At 35.1% G+C, this 12112-nt stretch overlaps 1 protein-coding gene across 1 annotated transcript; it reads right to left on the bottom strand.

Moving 5' to 3' along the window:
* Positions 1-6234: 6234 nt before the first annotated feature.
* Positions 6235-7173, bottom strand: LOC126018744 (olfactory receptor 5AN1-like). Its single transcript, XM_049780840.1, has one exon. It carries the CDS (start codon positions 7171-7173, stop codon positions 6235-6237), a length of 939 nt encoding a protein of 312 aa, XP_049636797.1.
* Between the last annotated feature and the right edge of the window lie 4939 nt (positions 7174-12112).

The raw sequence follows: 12112 nt of genomic DNA, 5'->3' as shown, positions 1-12112 counted from the left end.
GGTTGCATGGTGAAGGGGGGATGCTATTGTTAAGAATGAAACTTAACTACAATTATGTTTGTGAACCCGGTGTTTAAATAAGGAAATTAATTAAAAAAAAATCCATGCTAGCAGAGTCTGTTGATGTAATGACAGTTGGACCTAAACATGCTCCTTGGATACTCACACTGTAATGACAGTTGAACCTGGCCAAACCACCCCCCTCCTGTCATGCTGGGTATAAAATGGAAAACTTTGACCATTGGTGGATGGTGGCAAGATAGTGACCTGTCAGTGGGGGTGAGGGTGGGGCAGAGGTAAAGAGTCGGTGAGATGCTGCCTGCTTTGATCATCTATCTCTCTTTCTCTTCTGAACCTGGGATTATAGAATTTCCATCTCTGTCTCTCTGTCTCTGTCTCTCTGTCTCTGTCTCTGTCTCTGTCTCTGTCTCTGTCTCTCTCTCTCTCTCTCTCTCTCTCTCTCTCTCTCTCTCTCTTTCTCTCACCCCAGGGCAGAGGCAGCAGACCTCAGAAGGAATAAAAAGTATACTTCGTTTCTCTCTATCAGTCCTGGACATGTGATTGCTACAAGTTGGCGCCCCTGGGTGGGCTCTTAGTCCCACCTGGCAGCTGGGCCCCATGGGCCCCTAGGAGTCTTGTAGCACCAAGCCCTGGCAGCCTCAGGCCCTTGCAGCTGAGCAGCAGCCAGCATTAGGTGGACTGCACCTTACTGCAGTAACCTGCAGAAGTCTGGCAACCTTGTAGATAACTGCAGTAAATTACCTGTGGAAAATGGTGGTTATTCTATGGTAGATTCACTATTTCTAAGTTTTCTATGGCAAGAATTGCAATGATTTAGTTAAACCAAGTTTTTGGTCTGTTATTTGGCCTTATTTAGTTGTGCTCAGGGCTTATTCCTAGTTCTGTGTCAGGGATTACTCCTGGCAGTGCTTAGGGGACCATATGTAATATCCCCTAATCACCTCTCCTCTTCCTTTCTCTTTCTTCTCTCCTCTCCCCTCCATTCCCCTGTTCTTTCATTTTCCTTAATCTCTTTGCTTCTATTTTTATCTTTCTTTTCTTTTTTACCTCTTCTCCCACTGGATCTCCACTTCCACACACATTCAATATTTCTCTCTGCAAATATTTTGTACTCTTCTGGTTAGTAAATTGATTAAAAAGGAGAAAATTCAAGATAAATTTTTGTATATTGATTTTTTATCCTGGCATCATACTATATTAGTTACTATCTAATAAAAATTTAAGTGGAAACTTTAGGGTTTTCTATGTCTAATATCTATCATACAAATAATGTATTTGTATGTGTGTATCTATCATACAAATAATGTATTTGTTATCAAAGGGAAATAATTCCAGATAGACTATAGTTTTACTATTCAAAATGTGTCGTCATGGCCACAAAAACTAATTGCAGAGAGCATCTTGTGGGAATAAAACAGAAAGAAATTCTTCTTTATCATCACCATCTTTGTTACCTATCATCAGGATAAAACAAATTTAATTTCCATTATAATATATACTAAATTTCTTATAATTTTGAAGATCTTTTATACATTCTTCTAAAGTCCATTTATTCAATATTGTAATTTTAAGTCTGGTTTGCTGTCAGCTAAAGGCAAAGGTATTCTGAACATAACCTTTATATTTCTGTTATGTGTCTCTAGAGCCTCAATTAGGTGTATGTTGAAAATTGTGCAATAGAAGCACCTATTAATTGTTTTTTCTATTGTGCTGTATTTAATTTATCCTGATGTTCCTTTGTGAGGAGTCAGTCCTCTTTATAATAACCTTGACATTGGAACAATCCCCAAGGTAAAGTGTAGTTTCAACTCTGAGTTTGAAAATGTGTATCTAGTAGGTAAGGGAATAGCCCCAGACAAAGAAGTGAGAAGTTGAAAGTGTTTTGATAAACATGTAATTGTGAAATATTCAACTTCAAAAATCACGTGCATTTTGTGACCAATGTAAATAAAGCCTTGAAACGGAAAATATGACATTTTATTTCGTGTTTTGCAGGTCTTAACATTTGGTGTATGCCTTTTACACGCATGTAAGTGTATACATGTGTGAATGTTTGCACCATAGTACAAAAACTCTTTATAACTTATACCATCATTTAAATGATAGCAATCACTAATTCCACAGTTTGGGCATGAACAATTTCTCATTGTGTGTGTGTAGTTTATGGTTGTACCTTGCTTTGCTCAGAAGCTATATCTGATTCCTTGCTCGGGAGTTATCCCTGGAGGTACTTGTTGAAGCGTAAATGGTGATGGGGCTTTGAAACAAAATTTTTTACACTGCAGCCACATGCAGGGTCATATTGTCTTCTGGCCTCACCATGTCATAATTGACTTTGACTTTTTATTTATTTTTTAAAAATTTTTCTTTTTAATTTAGACGATCTAGTTCACATCAATGTTCCCAGTTGGCCATATTGATTCAATTCTCCAATCAAGACCTCACAGATCTGAACATTCTTAGCTAGCAGAGAGACACCCTTGAAAGTTGGTTCTTTACTTTTTACATAATTTCTATTCATCTTTCATCACTGATTACTCAAAATTTGAACTCTGCAAAAGTGATAGTGTGGTAATTCTCTCACTGTTCAAACTTTGAAGAATCAATGATGAAAGATGAATTGCTTATAATAATGCAGATGTGTACACGGATCCTGTGATTAAGAAGTTTGTTTAAATAAGGAATTGTGACAATTCCTTAAAGATATTATATGTTTATTGTTGGAGGATCATTGATTCTGGTAGTAGGTTTGGAGATAAAACAAAATTTTTTGGTTCTTTTTCTGGGTCACACTTGGCAGCACTCGGGTGCTTAGCACTTTGCTCTGCACACAAAAGTCACTCCTGGCAGGCTCGGGGAACCATATGAGATGCTGGGAATCAAACCGGAGACCCAGCTGTCCTGGATCGGCAGCTGTGCAAGGCAAATGCTCTAACGCTGTGCTACTGTGCTATTGCTCCAGCTCCAGGAGATGAAACAATTTTTATTTAAAACAGAAACATTGTTGTTAGAAGCCTTAAAATTCATGGGCACTTTCACATTTTGTTTAATAGAACTAAATTTTATTTTGGAAATATTTTTTTCTTGGTTTTTGGGCCACACCCGGCAGTGCTCAGGGGTTACTCCTGGCTATCTGCTCAGAAATAGCTCCTGGCAGGCACGGGGGACCATATGGGACACCGGGATTCGAACCAACCACCTTTGGTCCAGTATTGGCTGCTTGCAAGGCAAACACTGCTGTGCTATCTCTCCGGGCCCTGAAATATTTCTTTCTTAACTGGCGAGAGTGTGTTTATTTTACAGAAATAAGGGTTTCACTAATCTACTACATAGGTTTCTAAACAGTGTCTAGAAGTTGGGTTTATTATCTTTGTGTTCTAGAACATTTAAAAAGGTAATTTAGATATGAATAATTGAATCAGCTCCATCTGAGATCCATTTATGGAGAGGCTTCTTCCCATAAAAGAAATTTTCTTTTTTTCTTTTTTTTTTTTTAAACTTTATTGATTGATTGGTTTCTGGACACACCCAGTGGAGCTCAGAGGTTACTACTGGCTCTGCATTCAGAAATTGCCCCTGGCAGGCTGGGGGCCCACATAGGATGCTGGGAATTGAACTGGGTCCCTTCCAGATTGGCCACATGCAAGGCATATGCCCCATTGCTATGCTATATTTCTGGCTCCACCATTAGAGTAATTCACTCACTTAAACTGGGAAATTTGTTAGGGCTGACTCTGAATTTTTTTTACTAATACCTTTTTAATGTAGGTGCAATCAACATCAAGCTTACTTTTTTTTTAACTAAAAAATGATAGAAATAGCATAGTGGGTAGGGCATTTGCTGACCTGGCATCCCATATGGTTCTCAGTGCCAGCCAGGATTAGCTCCTGAGTGCCACTAGGTGGCCCAAAAAAACAAAACAAATTTTAATTAAAAAAATTAAAAATATTAAATCACCATGAATCAAAAAGTTTCAGTTATTCATGGTTGAGTTCCAGTCATACCAATATTTTAACACTAATCTCTTCATTAATATCCACTTTCTTGCAATAATGTCCTAAATTCTTCACACTCTTCATGTTGCTTTTATGGTACACACTTTTCTGTTTCCTTTTCTTCCCCTTTCAAACACTGTGGTTTACAATACTGCTACTGAGAGTATATCACACAATGTCATTTTACTTCCTTTCAGCAACTAGCCCTGGCCCAGAGTAAATTCTCACACATTTGTATATATTTTGAAGAAGCAATACCTCAAAGATATTACCTTTGATGGGCACTTTGATGAGTTTGTCAAACATTCTTTATTCATATTTCTCTAAAGCAAGCTCAAAATACTCTCAGAAATTTTCAAAATTTCTTTCCTCTCAATCCTTTCCACTGTTAAATTCATGAGATATCTAGTACATCTTTACTTAAGTCCTTAATTAAACAAGATAAGTCACAAGACTCATAAAAATGATAAGCCATACAGTATAAAGAACCCAATAAAACACAAAGATTAATCTAAAATTTAATTACATTTGCTTTATATTTGTTCAAGATAGGGAACTATAGGATTAAATAGTAAATGATGCATACTCCGGTTTCCTTTTTTGTTTGTTTGTTTCTTGTTTTTCGGCCACACCCGGTGACTCTCAGGGGTTACTCCTGGCTATGTGCTCAGAAATCGCTTCTGGTTTGGGGGACCATATGGGACGCCAGGAGACAGAACCACAGACTGTCCAAGGCTAGCATGCTCAAGGCAGATGCCTTACGGCTAACACCACAGCTCCTGCCCCAACAATTATGGAGCACTAGTACTGGGAGTGGGGTTCGAACCCAAAAGGACAATTGTCCATATTCTGTTTTAAACTAAACTTAAGGACCATGATTTTACATCTTCAGGTATCAGAAAGTTGTCAGAGTTGAAACTTTATCTATCCCCATCTCTATTTCCTTTCTTGGAAACCTTGAGGTTACCAGAAAAGAATGAGAATTAAAATATTAACCATTCTACTCTAAACATTCTACCACTCCATATAGCTACAATTTAAGGGACATAAAATATTGAACAGACAATCTGCATACCAATTTTCATAATCTTTGTAATATTGAATGTTATAAACTCAGTTATTATAGCAAATTATTGTACATGTTTTCTCAAACTAAACCTATCCAATATTTGAAATATCAGAAACTATATAATAGTGTGATTGCACTCACTACATCAAAGACCTGTTCCTGTTCAATGGAGTTTGAGTCCATGTTATCAGAAACTGTTGACTGTCATATGGAGTTTAAATATAATTTTTATGAGAAGTTATCACAAGACATTAAATGCAAGAAAGTCAATGATCACATTAAAGTAAAAAACATTTACAGGACCCCATAATTTTTTATTATTTAATTTATCATCTCCATTCTTACTTCAACTGGTGGTGACTAGAATGTGACCAAAGACATGAAGCATTCGACAAAGATTTTGTATCCAAGACTGGTTTTCCCAGGAGACAGTCAACCAACTATATAGTATTTTTGTATTTAAAATATTTCCTTCTAATAGTTCATTCTCACTCTAGTAAGAAACACAGTACAAGGACAAGAACAAAAGTGTACTATTTTTCTCAAATGTAGTCTACCCAGGTTGTATCCTGACACTACATATGGTTCCTTTAACCCACCAGGAGTGATCCCTAAGTGCATAACCAAGAGTAGTCTCTGCACATTGTAGGAAACGACTTATAAAGAAAAAGAAAGAAGGAAAACAAGAAACAAAGAGAGAAAGAAAGAGAAAGAAAAAGGAAAGAAAGGAAGGAAGAAAAAAGTGATGTAGTACACATTGGGCACAACTATGTGTTACATTATATTTGTGAATTTTAGAGACAAGTATTTATTCTGGAGATCTCTGTCCTGTTATGTTAATAGAAATCTGGTGCTGAATAGGACTAATTCACTAACATATAAAGAAATAACTCACTTCTAAACTTAAATGTTTTACAAAGGCTGCTAAAACATTAATATGTCATAAGGCTATTTATCATGCAGTTTTAAGTTAAAGAATTCTAGGGATGAGAGATACCATGTTTGTGCAGCATTGTTTGAGATATTGGTCCATTTGGCATATAATCTCTATTAAATAGTGCTTTCTTTATCAATGCTATCAAAGTTGTGGTCCATATTTATACATAGAGTTGGGGTGTAAGGGATTGTTAAAAAAAGAATTTGTGAGCTCAGCAATACCCTCTCTTATTTGGAAGCTTCTTCAAGGCATCTTTGATTTCCCTGTTCCTCAGACTGTAAATCAAAGGGTTCAACAAGGGGATCAACACAGTATAGAACACTGATGCAAATCTGTCAACAGCTGAAGAGCTTCCAGTGCCAGAACTCAAATAAACAACTACACTTGAGACATAAAAGAAGGAGACTGCTGTCAGGTGAGAAGCACATGTGTTGAAAGCCTTGACTCTGCCTTTAGCTGAAGTGATCTTTAAGATGGAGAGGACAATATAGACATAGGATATCATGATAAGCAGGGCATTGGTTACTCCAAAGATCATGGTGACTATAGCCAGTATGACTCGTGAAAAGAAAGTGTCATTACAGGATAAATTTATCAGTTGGGGCAAGTCACAGAAGAAGTGATTAATGATATTAGGCCCACAGAAGTAGAGTCGAAGAATGGCACACAATTGGGCTATAGCACCCGAGATTGCAGCCATATAGGATCCCAACAGCATCTGCACACAAAAGGTGGGCGACATGATTGATGAATAGAGAAGTGGATTACAAATGGCAGCATAGCGATCATAAGCCATGGCCGTCATGACACAAGACTCACTCAAGCCCATCAATGAAAAGGCGAAGTACTGAATAGCACAACCCATGACAGTGACAGTTGACTGCTCCTGGAAGAATCCTGAGAGCATCTTGGGAACTGTAGTGGTCACATAGCAGATATCTATGAAGGACAGATTGCTGAGGAAGAAGTACATGGGTGTGTGGAGATGGGAGTCCATTCTTATTAGTATAATAAGGCCCACGTTCCAGGTCAGCGTAGTAATGTACATTAACAGGAACACAATGAAGAGCACTATTAAAATTCTAGGCAAATCTGAGAACCCCACGAGGATGAAATGGGTAATTTCTGTAACATTTCTTCCCTTTACCATTGTCTTGTTGCTCCTAAATTTATGAAAGAAATAAGAGAATACTTTACCTAACCAGGAAGAACAATAGCATTACAATATTTCTTTTTGCCCTTCTCCCTCTCATTAGTACTTGTTAAAGAAAAATGCTTCCTTGATTTTGGAAGGTATCCCAGCTTTTCATCTCAAATTGTCAAAAAGTGATGCTTGGCAGTTCAGGTTCTCAATCATTTCCTAAAGTCTACAAAATGTATAATGTTAATTCATTAATTATGCAATTTAAAACAACAACAATACCCTTCCTTGCCTGAAGTCCCACAAAGCCAGACACATGCCAGCATCTGGGAACTTGTCATTCTGTCTTGGGCTGTAATATGCCATCCCCAAGGTCATGTATTGGCCAGCTCTATGTCCACTGTGGAGGCTGGATGATGTGGTGTAACTGCATAATAGAATACTACATATCTGCAAGGAATTATGAAATCATACAATTTGTTGCAACATGGATGGGACTGAAAATATGTCAAGTGAAGTAAGCCAGAAGAGAAAAAACTAAGGATGATTTCATTTATATGTGGAATTTAGAATAAAAGCATGAAGGCATGCAATGGTTTAATTGGAAGCTGCCTAGGTCACCCTTGGTCACAGAGTATTTGTAGAAGAGAAGCAATAGTGGAGGATAGGAGGGAAAGAGACAGGTGAGAAGCAATGAGGGGCAGAGATCAAAGCAGTTTAGGTTCATTGGTGGTATTAAGGAATGATAGAGCTAAACATTCACACCATAGAGCTAACAACACTGAAATTATGAGATCCAAACTTTAACAACAGAGCTTAAAAAGTGCATGTCAAGATGACTCATTTAGTTGTGTGTGTGTGTGTGTGTGTGTGTGTGTGTGTGTATGGGGGAGTGTTGAGGGAACCTAGGAATATTGGTGGAGGGAAATTAACACAGGTGACAAGATTGGTGTTGGAACATTGTCTAAAACAAAAACTCAACCATGAATAATTTTATATCATACCGATTTAAGAAAAAGTGAATAAAACCGACAATTCTAATATTGATATTAGTAAGTTATAGAGCACTGATTAAAACAAAACTGCCTTGCATTGGAGAGAGTACACGAGGATGTAAGAGCTTGCCTTGCAGGCAGCCCACCCTGCTTGGTACCTAGATGGTTCTTCGAGCACTGCCAGAGGTAATATCTGAAGCAGAACAAGATTAAACCATTAACATAGCTAGGTGTGGCTCAACCTCCATCCAATAAAATAAAATAAGTGACTATGATAATTCAATATATAGAACTGCCACTTCATAATAGTAAAGTATAAATTACTTCACTACAGAAGAATTTTGAAATACCCCAATACTTCTTTACTCCCATGTGGTAATTGAAATGTAATTAAAATTTTTTATTCTATTTTTAATATATTTTGATATATTATGTAGGTGTGAGTAGGAGGACATGTCTGGTGGTGCTCAGAGCATACTATTTTTAATGGAAATCACAATAGAATTTTACCACTTATTATCAGATAGAGAACAATGAATTACAATACTCGATTAAATAAATTACATTAATTTGAATGCCAAACCAATCATACAAGACTGGGGAAAGACTTGGTCCTGTGTGTTATTTTATATACCTCTTATTTATTTTATTATAAGTGTAATTAATAATTTTTATTAGACCACACTTATCTCTGAACTCAGGAATAATTCTTGGTAGGAATTGGAGGACTAAATGTGAAACCAAGGTCTGCTGTATGCAAGACAAGAACTCAGTTCGCTGTACTAATGCTCTAACCCCTAAAATTTCTTTCTTTACCTATAAAAATTATCACAGGTATAATAATATTTTTAGAAATATATCCAAATAATTATTTTAAGTGGTAGGGAAAATTATAACTTATATTTTGATAATATTTTCTTGGAATACACATATATACCATAATATTATAGAATAATAATTATTTTGGAGACACTTTTATATAAATTTTTTCAAAAGGAGACTAATATATGTACTATTATTGCAATTATTGTCTCAACTTTGGAATATTTTCTCTCTTAAGAAACAGCATAGTATTGTGACTAAGGGATCATAATGGAGATTTAGCTCTGAATGATAATATCAAAACAGTGTCATGGATCATGATTGGCACCATTTACTTCTTTAGAAGAACACATAAGAGATATACATAAATCAAAACATCTACTGTGAAAATCAAAGAACGTAGAGATAAATCTGGAGTCTAGAGAAACAAAGAAAAACCACATTGGGATGATAGATAGACATTATCAGGTCTGTGGTATACCTGTGATAGTGTGTCAGGTCAGGAGAGCCTTTCCTGGCCTATGTTCACTTTTTATTATTTTGACAATTTAAAAGATAAAACTAAATTTCTATAAATAAAGAACCAACAATATGTATAGGAAAAAAATAAGAGAACTGAATAGAAGGCCAGAGAGATTGCATCGTAGATAGGGTATTTGCCTTGCATGTGGCTGACCCAGTTCAATCTCCAGCATCCTATATGGTTCCCTGAGTACCACCAGGAAAGACCCAAGAGCATAGAGCCAGGAATAATCCCCAAGCATTGACAGGTGGCTCATAAACAAAAAAGATCTGAATAAACCAATAACAATTAAGAATACTGGAACAAAACCTCAACAACAACCCCCCTCCAAAGAGATGATTTTCAATAAATTCTATAAAGCATTTAAAGAAGAATAAATATTAGTCGTTTTCAATAACCTCCAAAACCTGAAGAGACAGAAGCACACTAAAACTAATTTTACAAGACCACTGTAACAGTCAGACAAAACAAACAAACAAAAACAAAAACACAACAATCCTAAAATTAATACAGAAGATAAAATCTCAACAAAATGCTTGCAAACTGAATTTACTATCACAGTAAATGAGTTCTCCACTAAGATTAAGTAGGGTTCTCTCTGGGATGCAGAGATGTACAAAATACAAAAATCAGTAAATCTTATATTTTACATTGGTAGAATATTATAAAAGTCATAGCATTTTCTTTATGTCAAAGCATTTGACAATATTCAGCACTTATTCATGAAAGCTGCAATAAATTTGGTCTAAAGAAAATGTATTTCAACATAATTAAATTTATATAAAATGTCTAGATCTAACTAATTATCAATAAGGGAAGATTGGGAACTCTTCATTAAGATCAGGAAAATAATATATTATATTTATATTATGAATATATATTATATTACAAATAATTAGCAGGTTTTTCTAGTTTAAATAATACAAGAAAAAAGATACCAGATTATAAATAAAAAATGGAATTTATCTCTGTTGTAGATGTCACGAGAACACAGTCTTAGCACATACAAAACAATTGTTGGAGCTACTAAAAATAATTAATAGTCATAAAATGTGGACTTATAAATTAATTGTATTTATACATTGATATGTATAAGTATAAAAATAACAACCCAATTTGATTAATATCAATCACAAGCACAAATTTAAGAATAGATTTAACCAAATTTATCTATTGAATAGATAAATTGAGAAACTCTGGTAAAACAATGAGGAGGTTTGAATTCCTAGATTGAGCAACCCCATATAATCTCAAATTTTTTTCAAAACGGAAAAAAATTCCATTAAAATGTTCATATCATTTAAAACAACATTAGATTTAGCGCAATCCTATCAGGAGTATGAAACTATTTTTCTTAAAAATACGACAAACAATCCTAAAATTTTTATGTATTTGCAAAAACCCCGAATAAATAAAGATAATTTGAGAAAGAAACAAAGCTAAATTAATTCCACTTCTTGATTTCAAATTTATTACAAAGCTATACAACTAAATAAAAACAATTTGACTGGTGTGCAATGAACACATAAAATAATGGAACAGCCAAAACTCAGAAATAAGATCATGTGTAATTTAGCAACTAATATTTGACAGGCATTCTAAAACACTCTATGAAGAAAATACTTTCTCTTCAACAAATGACAGTAAAACGATTAAAAATGAAAATTTTTTCATTTTACAAAATTACGTAAACCAGATTAGAATTTTATATCATGTATAAAAGTGATCTTGCATTCAAAATGAATTCAAAATGTAATCATTTATAACTATAAAACTCCTTAAAATTAGGAAAAACTTATGCAGAACAGTGGGTAATAATTTTTTTGCATCATACAAAAAGAGGCAAAAATGGAAAAAATATAGAGTTATATTACTATTAAAAGCCTTTGCATGACAAAGGAATGATATATGTCACTAAAAGGTAACTAACAGGATGGGAGAAATATTTCCAAGCCACATAACTAATATGAGACAATATTCCAATCATATAAGAATATCATGTACCTCAAGAACAGAAAGTCAATTACACAAATAAAATTTCTACATAGCATTTGTATATCTGATATATGATGACTTCATTGAGATTCTATGATTTGCACTATTGTTAATGCATTCTTGTCATTGTGTTATTTTTGTTTGTTTTGGTTTTTGGGTTTTTTTGGCCACATCAAGTGGAGCTCAGTCATTATTCCTGGAGCATGGGGAGCATGAAGACTAGAGTAAGTCTATTTTATACAGAAAATATTCTAATACCAAGTAGATGCAGAATGAATAATAATATTTACTAGACAAAGAATTAGCAAAGAGGAGATAACTGTTACACCAACTATCTATGCAAAATGCAATGAAAATGAAGAATTAAAACATTATGCTTCCTTGAGAAAGTCTTCCAGCAGCCCAACAATGAACACATAATTTTATTACAGTTACTTACGAACTGCAAATAGTTGTTTTGAAGAAAAATATTGAAATCGCTCCTGGCTTGGGGGGACCATATGGGACGCAGGGGGATCGAACCGCAGACCGTCCTACGCTAGCGCTTGCAAGGCAAACACCTTACCTTTAGAGCCACCTTCCCGCAAACCAACTCTTAAGTGTTCATTCACCA

This window comes from Suncus etruscus, chromosome 9 (genome assembly GCF_024139225.1).
Source record: "Suncus etruscus isolate mSunEtr1 chromosome 9, mSunEtr1.pri.cur, whole genome shotgun sequence".
In the NCBI taxonomy this organism is placed as follows: Eukaryota; Metazoa; Chordata; class Mammalia; order Eulipotyphla; family Soricidae; genus Suncus; species Suncus etruscus.
Note: the sequence above shows the minus strand (reverse complement) of the source record. Positions and strands in the feature narration are given on the sequence as shown.

Coding starts and splice junctions, on each gene's coding strand:
- LOC126018744 (XM_049780840.1), bottom strand. CDS start 7,173: ATGGTAAAGGGAAGAAATGTTACAGAAATTACCCATTTCATCCTCGTG.